Here is a 14519-nt window from a genome sequence, read left to right as displayed (position 1 = left end):
AAACCTTGAAAGTGATCATTTCACTAAATAGACCAGTTGTATGGTAATTACTATTAAAGTTGGAATCATCAAAGCCTATACAGATTAATGCCTTATTGTCACGAATCAATGTAGGAATACAGCTAAGGAGCAATGAATAAGGTGAAAAACTCACACAATGTTTATTGCTGAAGAGTCTGAACAGATGATGAAATAATGAGCTTGCAGAAATTATCAGATATACAGCAGTTGCAGGTAAACGGGAGGTGTGGAAAGATTCCAGGCAGCAATTACAGGGAAATAAACAGGTAAGTAGCAGGTTCACAAATAAAACAGGTCAGCAGAATGTATGTTGAGATCCCAATGCAGCATAAACACAGGAGCACAGCAGGAGGAAGTAACCACAGGGTATAACATCAATAACCAGCCATGTGTGCTGGGAGTGACAGGTATATATAAGGGAAATGAGAACACACCCAGGTGCTTGGGATAATAGGAGAATGGGTTAACCCCTAGTGCAAACATGAAAGGCACAATAGCAGCACCTCTGGAGATCAGAGGTACTGCTGCAAATACACACTAATAAAGTCTAATAGCCCAGGAGGCAGGAGCTGCCAGGCAAAGCAGTATGTACTGCAAGGGGCTTGCAGGCAGATCCTGACACTTCTGCATTGCAGAACTGAACGCAATATTACAGTGATCCCTTTTAATGTGTTTCCAACATAAATGTCAACTGGTTTTATTACTAAAGCAGGAAGTTGCCTTATAACACCAGTCTGAGACAATTTAATGATTTCACCATGTACTACATTATATGTATTGCTGTTTATGCTAGATGAGGTCTATTTTAATTAGCAACAATTATATGGAACTTTGTGCCGAGATATGAGCTAGTTCATTAACCCTGTGTATGTATTATACTATTTCCGAAAGTATCACTCTCTGCGTGCAATCATCAGCACTTGTAACGTTGTATTTAGGTTCTGCCAACACAGACAGGCTCAGACCCCTGTACACTGTACCCTTACCCCCATGCTGCCGTACATTGTACCCTCATGCCCCTGAATAAATGCCTAGTATAATAATGTTCATTCATAGTTCCTGAACACATTCATACATTTTGTAAATGAAACCGCAGCTAATTCCACTGATACTCTTACACACTTAGCACTGCTGTTAATGCCGAGGACTCTAACTAGAGAACTGGTATACAGTATCCTGACAAATGAATAGTAAATCAAATAGTTGTAAGATAGGCAACTGCCACTGTGGCGCTTCACTCAAACAGCAGCCAAAATATGTATATGTGAAGATCCACTAATGCTTCAGATTTAAACCTTTATACCACACAATTATATACATATATATGGCGCTGTCTCTACGCACATGAGATAGAGGATGGACGTTGCTGACAGAATCTTCTAAACAGTGAATAAGGGATGACCTTCATATATACTGCTGAATATAGAAGTAGATGCAGACACAATTTGTCCCTCCGTAATCTGAAATATATGGTATTGATATACCCAACAAAAACAGGGATGATAGTGCAATCTGTATTTGCGTGTTACATAAAATCACAATTAAAATAATCACTCCAAGTGGATCCCGTATGTGGATTATTACAGCAGAACCCTGTTCGTGACACCTCCCTTATGGGTGTATGCTTACTCATTTACTCAGATATGAAGATAATAACGCCTTCAAATCAGAAATAAGTGTTCCTTCTCCACTCTTGATGTCATACTCGGATTTTTCACCCAAAGAAAAAGAGAAAGGAACAAATCTGGCGTAATACCCTTTTATTAAAACAATGAGGGTAAAAAACACATGAGCAAATGGACCTGTACCTTGGGCAGATGAAATGCTCGCGTCACAAATGATAAGAGATGGTTACAAAGTCCTATCACCACTGCAAACTCCACCGCTAGGCCCCACTCGGTCGGGTAGAAACAGCTTTGAGTGTTGAGTTCACGTATTCTACAGAGTGCGGTACCGGTTATGTGCACAGGTGCGGTACAAGCTGCTGCCGGGGTGTGAGGTCTGGGGGAGATGAACCGGGGAGCTCCTGTGCACATAACCGGTACCGCACTTTCTTTTCTAATCTATATTTTATATATTGATCCAGACTGTTCGGAACTCCACCTATTTCCTGTGTTGACAGGAAGATTCTTCCATTGACATAAATAAATCCATTTCTTTACTCATTGTGAATGTATTTTGGATCAATAAAATGGATTTAATTTATGTCAATAGAAGAATCTTCCTGTCAGCACCAGATTATTGTGGAAAGTAACCCCCCCCCCCCCCCCCACGTTCTCTAAGAGTCCCTGGTACTGCCGATAGTTACTAACCTGATAAATGGCAGCAGCTTCTCAACGTCTTCTTTGAACAACTACTCCTGGTGGCAGCTCTACAACACGTACAGCTTTGCAATGTCTGTATCAGAGGCAACACTTAGAGGTGCAGAGAGCCGTTTGTCTCGGTTCTCAGCAGTTTTTGTAGCTTGCAGGACTTTGACCCGTCCCCAATTGTACAGAGCAGGGACACCAGGAATCAGGGCCCTTGCTGGATTTTCCCTTGGTACTCCGGTGGTCCAGTTTGGTTGTCATCATGTTCAGAGTATATAATAGCACCAGTTCTCTAGCACCCATAAGATATATCATTCTGAGAGGCGTATATGGTTCTGTATACATGTCTACCTCAGTTACAGTAATGAGAACACACCCTTGCTGTACTCACCCTATGTTAGCCTACCACTTCCCTCACTGATTATGCCTCACTTAGCATAAGGAGTCATAAGCGTAAGATGCAACTGAATCTGCATATAGACATATCTTTGGTGTAGAAGAACAGTATAGAAAACAAAGTGTACTTAAAGCCCAAAGTCTTTAATATATTCTACATGGTAAACAAATATTTGCGTAATCCAAGCCTAGAATATTTGCAATTTTGAGTTGTTGTTATATATTAAAATAATTCAGCAACTGTGTTGTTTTTTTTTATAATACATTATTGATGTTCTTAGATCAGCTATGGAGCGAGAGACCCGCTGCTAAGTGACAGGATTCTTTATCCAAATTTTTTTCGCACTGTTCAAAACTATCAGATACAACATTCGGCCATTGCAAAGTTATTGAGAAGTTTTGGGTGGAACTGGGTTGGAATCATCACATCAGATGACGATGCTGGAGAACGGGAGCTGCTACATCTGAGCAAACAATTGTATAATTATGGAATTTGTACTGAATTCAAAATTAAAGTTACTACTTCACTGATTTATAACATTCATCCTTTTTTGCAAAATTCATCAACTGAAATTGTTGTTATTTGTGGAACTGTACATGTAACCTTTATGAGTGCTTTGAATAAAGCAAAATATTATCTCTTTAACAAGACAATTATCCTTCCAGCATCATGGTCCAATGCAAGAGAACTTATACATCGTGATATGAGTGAACTGGTGGATCGTAGTTTGGTATTTGCTCCTCCATTGCGCTATATCCCTGGATTACAGGAACGTTTATACAGTTTTCATCCATCCACCCATGCGAGGGACAAATTACTGGAAGATATCTGGATTTATTATTTTCGGTGCTTTTCAGTAAATTCTCTGAAGAATTATCTCTTTTCACATTTTGCAAATTTAAAACTTCATAACTGCACTGGGAGCGAGAATTTTAAGCAACTGTTTAATTATTCTGAAGATTCAGCCACCTACCAAGTGTATATTGCAGTGCTCAGCATGGCACAAGCTTTACATGATATGTATATGTCTTTCAGTATATATGGAGCGAAGGTTGGTTTAACTATCTCTGAATTTCAACACAAGGTGTGTAAAATAATATAAATTATATAAAATATTCCTGATATATAATAATCCTGTTATTATTAGACATACGCAGTTTGGATTCTGTGAATTTTGACAGATTCGATTTTTGGGGCTCTATAGATGAACCGAGTCATCTAACCAACTTCAGATGTGAAAACAAAGAAAAGTGCCATTTCGGGTAAAATGATGGATCTCGCAAATTTCAGATTGATATAGCCCTCCCTCCGTTTCTCATCTGCCATTTTAGAAGAGATAGCATGTGGATAGGAGGGTGGCTGCAGTTCTGTGCTCCGAAAATCATATGTAGAGGGTTATTTATATAACAAGTAATAGCTGTGATTTAACTGCAGTTTATGTAGAGATCAGTCTGCTAGAATAGTGTGCTGATCATTTGGGTGTCAAAGAGTTTGGAGTAGTGGCTACTGGTTTTTATTATATCTGAACTAGTGATGAAAAAGATAGTGGTGAGAAAACAGGGTACTGTATGAGTAGCACACCCCAAAAAATAAATAGATTCTTGCTTTTAAAATCCAAATTATTTGACAGTGTTTGAAGTGTTTCAGACATAAAACAGGGGGATATTTCAGTGAGAGCAGCACACCCCAAAAATGTTAAATATTTCCTTCTTTTAAAATCCAAAGTGTTTCTAGTGAAAGCAATATTGTGAGGTCAGTCTCAGTGGCATCTTAACTAAGCGGTCAAAAAAACCCAGGGTGTCCTTTGATTCTCAGCAGCTCCTCAAATAAATATACATTTTTTTTAGAACTAAGGGCCTGATTCATCAAGGCATGTATCTGCTGATTTTGAGTGTATTGTACGTAAAATCACTGTGCCCATGCCCAGACCCATGAACGCAGCCCTGTTCCGTGTGCCAATGCAAGGAAGGGACATTTACTACAGACTATGATTTTGGGGAGTGAATGTGTTAAATTAAATCCTCAATTTAGCATATTGCTTTAGAGTATGCCTTTTGTCATAGTAATTTAAGCTCTGAGGAACTCAAAGTTCCTTGTTTTTCTGCCGTATCTCTTGCTCCAGGTAAGGGGCTAGTCTAAGTCCTGAGTAGTAGGGATGACAGCCCCCCTGCGTACTAAAACATGTGTGTCCATCTCATGTAACTGTAAAAATGTATTTTATGCTCAGTAGACATTAAGATCATTCTAGAATGTATTTCATGGAAAATATAATAATAAAAAAAAACCTTTTATATTTTACTATTTTGTCATAAATGCCTTATTAGTAACAGGTACCATTAATTCAAGATTTTTTTATTTTCTTCTGTGCGTTCTTTTGCAAATGTATAATCCATATAGGTAGTGGACGCATCCTGCAGAGTTTTGTGCAGTAGAGCAGAGCAGACCTGCCCTCAATTTCAAAAGCACACAGATCCGCGTCTTGCTGAATTCGGGTGGACACAAAGCCTAGATACGTGCATATAACACTGAATGCCTGTTGCGCTCAGAATACATGTCTTCATGAATCAGGCCCCAATTGTCTACATTTGAATCACATTGTGGAGCAGTGTCAGAGGAATTATATGGTAACATTCCCTCCTTTCCTTATCTCATTGGGTTTTCACCGGTGTAGTGGATTACTCTGAAGATCAGGAGTATCCCAGTATCAGTACTGCCAGAAGTATTAATTTTAGGGCCTCTACTAATAAAAAAGGTAGAAGGTACAAAATTGTCCTCAGAATCGAAGCACAATTTGTCAATTTCAATGAAAAATCAGCTCTTCATATAATGATTAATGTATGCGGTGAAGTGTCCAAAAAAATAAAAATAGGTAACATTCCATACACCACCCACAGTGGCACACCAAGACTCAGACCATGCACACTTTTTGCTAGCAGAGGTCCTGCTACTGCTGAAACACATACCAGAATGCCTTTTGCAAAAGTGATACCCAACACGGTCATGCATTTTCCTTAACTTCCCATGCACCACCATCTCACTCAGAGTGTAGGTCTGTCACCTCCAAAACAGCCCCATCAGTGCATGAAAATAACACTGAAGCTGAAGAACAACTTAGGCACTCACAGAATCCTGAGGAGAGTCTAAGGGTGTCCACGAGTGCTATATGTGAGTCTTTCATTTCAGATACTGACAATGTGTCAGGCGCCGTCTCCGCACTGACACTTGGTGCAGGAGACGGATGCCTGCACCTTCTCAGCAACCACGTACTGTTGCCTAGAAGCGGGACGCTATCTCTGCTCACCTGTCTGCAGCCAGCATGTCTTACCGCCAAAATCTCCCTAACCCAATTAGGAGGCACCTTAGGGTATATGAAGCAGCCTCTGACACATGTCTAGTGCCAGAGTATTGGTTCACTCCAGATCCAGCGTTTCCTGAACTTCTGATCCTGTGTGTTATTCCGTTCTGACTCGGCTTCCTGTGACTACTCTCCTGTGTTTCGTTTTGGTACCTCGCTGCCCGGCTGATTTGACTATTTGGCTTGACCTGACTTCTTTCTGGATCCTCCCTCTGTACTGCACCGCTCGGTTGGCTCTGACCTGGATTGTCTGACTACGCCTGTCTACTACTGTCGCTACACCGGTGACTGTCTTGCAGAACCGTGACCTGGGTACCCTCTGCAGCTAAGCCCAAAACTCTTTGCGGCGGTCCCTGGTGAATACCGAGGGTACGTTAGACTCCGCGCCTCCCTGTTCAGTTGCGCTAATACTGGTTAGCGGCCATCTTTGCAATTCCGTGACAGTATACTCTGGCCATATCAGTGGACAGGACGAACCCTCAGCTCGGGACCTTCTGCTCCACTTAGCCCACAGGGTGGATCAGCAAGACTCCAATCAGGCACAACTCTTGAAAAGTCTACATGGGGTTGTTTCTCGTTTAGACACCCTTCAGGGGTCTCTTCCAGCAAGCCAGACAGCCTCAGCAGTAACGCTTACCTCCGCAGCCACTTTGTCTACTGCCAGCACCGCTAGTTCCAGAAGCCTACGTTTTCCGCCGCTGGAGAAATATGATGGCGGTCCTAAGAATGTGGTGGGTTCCTTAACCAATGCGGTATTCAGTTTGAACTTTCTCCAGAAAATTTTGCCTCCGAGAGGACTAAAGTGGCTTATATAATTTCCCTCCTCTCTGGTCAAGCCTTGTGTTGGGCTGCTCCCAACCCTTTTTTTTTTTTTATCGAAAAGGGTTATCTGAGTTTTTTAAAGATGAATTATCTAGAGCTGATGCACCCACTGAATTTGAATCCTTTGTTAAACATTGTTTTCGTATTGATGCTCGTCAAATGGAGAGGAAACAGGATAGATGGGGTTCCATGTGGACTCGCCCCAATTATTCAGAACCATAAATATCAAATTACTCTGCAACTCCTGCAACACAACAAATTGAGGAGCCTGAGCCAATGCAAATAGACACCATTCACAAGCAGATTTCTATTGAAAGAAGGGATCAATGACGACAAGATAATCTCTGTTTGTATTGTGGTAAATCTGGACATTATGTATCTAACTGTTCTCAATGACCTCGCAAGACAGTAGCTACATTAATGGAACCTGAAGATTCTGACCAGGAATTTATTATTTTATGCTGTTCACATCAACTGAATGCGATTATTCCTTAAATCTCTTTGCTATCTACAATTGAGAGAGAGAACAGAAAAATTAAAAATCATTTTTCAATTCCAATACAACTTGAGATAAACTCTTGACTTATTTCAACCATGGCAATGCTGGATTCTGGAACCAATGGTAACTTCATGGATATAGATTTTGCTAAACAAAACCATATAGTATTTCAAGAAAGAAAGGCTCCTATATTGATGGAGACAGTCGATGGATCCTCTCTGAATTCTGGTCCCATCACACATGAGACAGAACTTATGTCCCTGATAATAGAACCCAATCATAAGGAGGAACACACTTTTTTCTCATCTCTTCTCCAAAATTTCCCATAGTTTTGGTTATCCCTTGGTTCACTAACAATTACCCAGCCATTAATTGGGAGTCTCAAACCTTAAATTTTCAAGAAACTACCAGTGTGGTCCATCTTGTTGTACAAAAAGAGAATCAGATCTCAGTGTCCCTCTCTTCTGTGGATGAACAATTGCCTGTTCAATATCAGGATTATGCATATATCTGTAATAAACAGAATGCTGACAAGTTACCCCCCCATCGATCATATTATTGTCCCATTGACCTTTTACCTGGGGCTGCTATTCCTTTCAGTCAGATTTATCCATTAGCTGAACCTGAATTAAAGACACTAAAGAAATACCTGGAGGAAAAAGAAACTAAAGGTTTTATACGTCCTTCAAAATCCCCAGCAGGGGCTCCTATTTTTGTTGTGAAAAATAAAGATGGATCTTTGCGTCCATGCATTGATTATAGAGATTTAAGTAAAGTTACTATAAAGAATAGACATCCACTTCCTCTCATCCCAGAATTATTGGAAAGACTGCAGACAGCAAGTATTCTCACAAAGCTCGATTTAAGAGGAGCTTACAACTTAATACGCATTCGACCAGGTGGTGAATGGAGAACAGCTTTTCAAACAAAGTATTGGCAATATGAATGTCTTGTGATGCTGTTTGGATTATGTAATCCCACTGCTACCTTCCAACATTTTATAAATGATGTCTTTCGAGATTTGCTTGATCTATTCATTATTGTATATCTTGATGATATCCTTATCTTTTCTAATTCTTTACAAGAACATCAAGAACATGTTCGAATTATTCTACAACGGCTACGTATAAACCAATTATACATTAAGATGGAGAAATTCCATGGCACACAAATAAAATTTTTGGGTTACATTATATCCCCTCAAGGACTATGTATGGATCCCTGCAAAGTACATGCTGTGTTAGATTGGCCCATACCTAAAAATGTCAAAGATGTACAACGATTTATGGGCTTTGCTAATTTTTATCGACACTTTATAAAGAACTTTTCTGGAATTGCTGCCCCCATTACTCAGCTCAGAAAAAAAGTGGTCACCAGTAGTTGATAAAGCTTTTTCCATTATGAAAACAAAGTTCAGGTCAGCTCCTATATTAATTCATCCTGATCCTACACTCCCATTTGTTTTGGAAAAAGATGCTTTGGATTCAGCTATAGGAGCAGTAATTTCGCAAAGAGTAGGAGAAAAAATGTTACTTTACCCCTGTACTTTTTATTCAAGGCAAATGACTGCTCCTGAAAGGAACTATGATGTGGGAAATAAAGAACTTCTTGCCATTATAGCTGATTTTTCAGAAAGGAGACATCTTTTAGAAGGTGCAAAGCATCAAGTGATAGTCCTCACCGATCATCGGAATTTGGAATTCCTTAAATCAGTAAAAGATTATCTCCCCGACAAGCTCTATGGGCACTCTTTTTAAGCCTGTTTTGATTTCCTAATTTCCTATAGACCTGGATCGAAGAATGGAAAAGCTGATGCTCTTTCAAGAGCCTATGCGGAGAATCCTCAACAGGTAAAGCCTGTTCAAACAATAATTCCTGATTCAAATTTTGTGGGGGTTATTTTTAAAACTGAGTTATTAACAGAGATCAAGAATGGATATGATACGGATTCTACCATCACGAATCCTCGAAAAAATGTTAAATTAATTTATGACAACAGAGAGGTCAAAGGTTAAAGGTCAATCTTAAATTTCAATTTCTTCCTAAAATGTAAATTAATCAAGAAGAAATATTCTCAGAAATGCCTCCAGGTTCGGCACTACCATTTGGCAAACCAAGGCTACAGCCTAGGGTGCCAATGTAGAGGGGAGCCAAAAATACTGCTGTTATGCCAGTCATTCATTGTAATATCAATATGGTATCCATAACAATGAGCACCGACAGCCAACATGGATGCCAGTATCCTTCTGCTTCTGACCAGTGTCAGTGATGTCAGTATGATGGGATTATGGCGCTAGGCTATGATGTTACAGCCAAGTTTAACACTCCTAATCTGAGGAGCAGAAGATTGCAGCCATGCTTATAAACTGTTACTCAATAAAGAACTAATAGTTAGAAAAAATGAGATGAAAAAGGAAACAAATCTGTAAATGCAGATTTTATAAAACAGAATTTATTTGGTCTTTCAACAATAATAGTAAGATGGTGGAGGGTGCGAGAACAAAATAAAAAAAGGGGGGGTGCAGTCTTAATAAAGCAAAAAATGTTTTTGCAATCTGGGGAACAGATTAGAAGGGGTATGACAGGGGACATGTTAGTATGGGTAGTAGGAGGGGAAGTGACTAGAGCAAAAATGAAAATGAGTAGGGTTCTTATGATGCAAAAGCCTAATCTCTCACACGATGGGTAATGGGCTGCCATCATAATCATCATGATCAACATTTAATTATAGAGCGCCAGCAGATTCTGTAGCGCTTTACAATTAGGAACAAACATTAATAAAACAATACTGGGTAATACAGACAGACAGAGAGGTAAGAGGGCCCTGCTCGCAAGCTAACAATCTATGGGACTATGGGAGTTTGAAACACAAATGCACTTGTTACATCATATTGCACATTGGACCAGCTAGAATGGAAATATAAAAATTATTGAGTGGGCTTTGTGATCAGTCACACAGTAATTTTGGTCAGAGGGTTGTTGTCTTGTGTTAGCTGTGTAGAGGGTGGTAATAGGGTAACCTAGGGAGATTAAGATGGTGGTTAAAGAATACTATAAGCTTGTCTGAAGAGATGGGTTTCAGAGACCGCTTGAAGGTTTGAAGACTAGAGGAAAGTCTTACTGTGCAAGGGAGGGAATTCCACAAAGTAGGTGCAGCCTGAAAAAAGTCCTGTAACCAGGAAGAGGAGGATGTGATGAGAGTGGAAGAGAGACGCAGATCTTGCGCAGAACGGAGATGTCGATTTAGGCGATAATTATAGACAAGTGAGGAGATATGGGCAGCATGGTGGCTTAGTGGTTAACACGTCTGTCTCACAGCACTGGCGTCATAAGTTTGATTCCCGATCATGGCCTTATCTGTGTGGAGTTTGTATGTTCTCCCCATGTTTGTGTGGCTTTCCTCCAGGTGCTCCAGTTTCCTCCTACACGCCAAAAAAATACTAGTAGATAAATTGGCTTTCTTCAAAATTTACCTTAGTCTGTCTCTGTGTGTGAGTGTGTATGTTAGGGAATTTATACTAAAAGCTCCAGTGGGGCAGGGACTGATATGAGAGGGTTCTCTGTACAGCGCTGCGGAATTAGTGGCGCTATATAAATAAATGATGATGTTGAGATGTATTTCGGTGCAGTTTTGTTGATGACTTTGTATGTTAGTAGAAGTATTTTATAATGGATTTGTTGAAATACAGGCAGCCAATGTAGAGACTGACAGAGTGGCTCAGCAGAGGGAGAACGGTTTACAAGGAAAATCAATCTAGTCGCTGCGTGCGAAATAGATTGTACGGGTTCAAGTCTGATTTTGGGAAGACCAGTAAGGAGGGAATTGCAATAGGTGATGCGATAGTTGATGAGTGCATGAATTAATGTTTTTGCGGTGTCTTGTGGGAGATATGTGCATTAGATGTATGTAACATGGTTTTAGATACAGAGTCAATGTGGGGAACAAAGGATAGTTGTAAGTCAAGGATTACACCTAGGCAGCGAGCTTGCGGGATGGGATTTATGGTCATGTTATCAACAGAAACTGAAATGTCAGGCAGGGAGCTTCTGTATTTGGGTGGGAATATTAATAATTCAGTTTTTGAAAGACTGAGTTTGAGTTGGCGAGAAGACATCCAAGATGAAATGGCAGAAAAACAGTGAGTAACGCGAGACAACACAGATGGTGAGAGATCCGGAGAGGATAGATAGATTTATGTATCTTCCGCATAGAGATGATATTGAAATCCAAAGGAGCTTATTAGTTTTCAAAGAGAATACAGAATAGCATAAGAACTAGGACTGAGCCTTGTGATACTCTAACTTATAAAGGAAGTGCAGCAGAGGTGGATCCAGAGAAATTAACACTGAAAAAGTGATTAGATAGGTAGGATGTGTTGAAGTCGTATAATTGGATGAACGAAAGAATATTGGTTTAATATTGGTTTGCCGTGCGTATTGTGAAGCGTACGCCACGTGTTACGTGGCGTGATGCGATCGCACGGTAAAATACGCACGCACACACTCGCATTACAACAGTTAGTTATTTATATAATTTAATATTAGTTCTGTTACACTGTAATTCAGGAGCAGATAGTATTCGGTTTATTATTAGTCTATATATATATATATATATATATATATATATATATATATATATATATATATATATATATATTGATTATATGTACATTGTAGTGTTATTAAAGGTTTAGGTAATAGGAAAGGTGTCATGCCTGATATCATATTGAAGCCCTAATCATCAGCAGCTGTCCGGTGCAGTCGGCGAAGAGATCACACATTGCATACTTTAGTTATTGATATTAGAGAGTAAACCTTTGTATGATACTGGCTATGAAAAGGAGCAGACCCCCTGGAGAGAAGACCCCCACCTTTGGATTCCTTAGATTGAATCAACCTATTACCTGTCTGGCCTGGACCCACCCAACGTCTGGACCTATAGAAACAATCTACGTCATCTCTATTGTTCACAATGAAACACTGACTGTATATACATTAGCTGCATCTCACTGGGGCCTCAGTCAACTCTGACACAATATTCTATACAGAATATTGTCCATCGGGTCCCGTGGATGCGCAGCGAGCGCATGCGATTGCAGCGGTATGTATGTATTATCTTTTGGTATTGGCTGTGCTGTACTGTACTTTATCATTATATAATAATGTATTGAATTGTTGACTATTTACATCTGCTAAAATAAATCACTTTGTGCTTTGGACACACAATACAATTGATTGGGCAATGCTTATTTTAAAACGATAGAATTACTTTAATAGATGAGAACCAGGATTGACAGTGCCTTCAAGACCTAGGGATTTTAGAGTTTGTATGAGGAGAGAGTAGTCAACAGTGTCAAATGCAGTAGAGAGGTCCAGGAGCATTAGAAGAGAGTAATGGCCTTCAGTTTTTGTTGTGATCAAATCATTGACAACCTTGGTCACAGTCTCTGTGGAGTGTTTAGAGCGAAAGCCTGACTCAAGGGAATCCAGTAGGTTGTTTGCTGTAAGAAAGTATGTGAGGCGAGTGTAGGCTATTTTCTAGGGAAGCTTGGAGGGACCCAGAGCTGAGAGATTGTGTGGTAACTTGAGAGAGAGTTTGGATCAGGATTTTGTTTTTTCAAAATAGAAGTAATCATTGCATGCTTGAATAGTGATGGAAAAATACCAGTAGAGAGAGAGATTACATATTTTAGTTAGAGGTGGAATGAGCACAAGGGACAGGAACCTACCAATTTGTGAGGGTATGGGATCAAGAGAATAGGAGGTGAAGTAGGAAGATGAGAAGAGAGTAGAAACTTCCTCTTCATTTGTGCTATCAACTGAAGAGATAGTGTTAGAGGGTGCTACAAAGGAATTAAGCTGAATGCTTGTTGAGGGAGATGATACCATTTTAAGTCTGATCTTATCTATTTTATCCTTGAAATAGGAAGCAAGATCCTCGGCACTGATGGTAGTCAGAGGGTTTGGGGTGGGAGGGTTTAGAAGAGATTTAAATGTGTTAAAAGTGCGTTTGGACTTAGAAGCCTGAGCATAGATGAGAGATTGGAAATATGTTTGTCTAGCAGTGTCCAGAGCATTTCTATAGGAGTGGTAGATAGCAGTATATGTGATGAAATCATTAAAGGTACAAGATTTACGCCAGTGACGTTCTGCTCTATGAGAAAATTTTTGTAGAGTTCTTGTTACTAGAATGTACCACGGTTGTCAACTAAGTCTACGGTGAGTATGTAGACTCGCTGGAGGCACTTGATCAAGGACAGATGCTAGGGTTTGGTGAAAATGAGGTACTGCCAGTGGAGGAGAATGTAGAATAATATGTGGTCCTGGAGTAAATGAGAAATGAAAAATACAGTTTTAAATATACTGAAGTGTCAAGAATCATGGACCAACACGAAATATAGAGAGAAATCTTTGGAGAAGTTTTTCCCAAGCCTGCAGGCTCTTCATTCCCTACATGTAATACCCATTCATTACACCTGATACTGATACTTCTGTAGTAATCTCTTTTACATTTAACACCCAACTCATGATTCAAATTTATATTTATATAAATTAACATGTCTTTATTTAGCTTACTGTGTGCACTCATTTTTTGCAAGATATTAGGACCATTTAACCCCGCCACCTATTTGATACTTTTCTGCTACCACAATAGTGTCTTCCAACACATTTTTTTTGCTGGTTATTGCTTTAAAACATCTGTGTTTACTTATATTGATTCATAAAAAAATGTAAATAAAAGAAAAGACTGCAGAAGTTCTTACCTTGGATGGCTCCATGAACTTAAATATGGCTCTCTTGGAGTTACACCTATATTAGATCTTAATGTAATCTAAACATTCATAAGGACTTACTCTGTATTGCAGGTTACAGCATATATATATATATATATATATATATATATATATATATAACAAGTTAACCCGTGCATGATACTCATGCATTCTAGTCAAATCAAGCTACTTAAGGTCTTAAAAAGGTTCTTGTCATGCATTTGGACCTAGCCCAGGCCTCCTCAGGGGAAGAGCGTTACTTCCCGACGCAAGCGGCCTTTTTAATGTGTGTTCATGAGGTAAAATTACCTCACGAAAATGAGTTTGACCCCTCAACTCGTAA

The 14519-nt window shown here is 39.6% G+C and overlaps 1 protein-coding gene across 1 annotated transcript in view; it reads left to right on the top strand.

The window, feature by feature from the left end:
* The window catches only part of LOC142110918 (vomeronasal type-2 receptor 26-like), a 98938-nt gene that overhangs the window by 47740 nt on the left and 36679 nt on the right, over positions 1 to 14519 (top strand). The window contains exon 4 of the mRNA XM_075193786.1: positions 3008 to 3449. Within this exon, the coding sequence (XP_075049887.1) occupies positions 3008 to 3449 (442 nt within the window). The remainder of the gene's footprint in view (positions 1 to 3007; positions 3450 to 14519) is intronic.

Source organism: Mixophyes fleayi, chromosome 1 (genome assembly GCF_038048845.1).
Source record: "Mixophyes fleayi isolate aMixFle1 chromosome 1, aMixFle1.hap1, whole genome shotgun sequence".
NCBI lineage: Eukaryota > Metazoa > Chordata > Amphibia > Anura > Limnodynastidae > Mixophyes > Mixophyes fleayi.
Note: the sequence above shows the minus strand (reverse complement) of the source record. Positions and strands in the feature narration are given on the sequence as shown.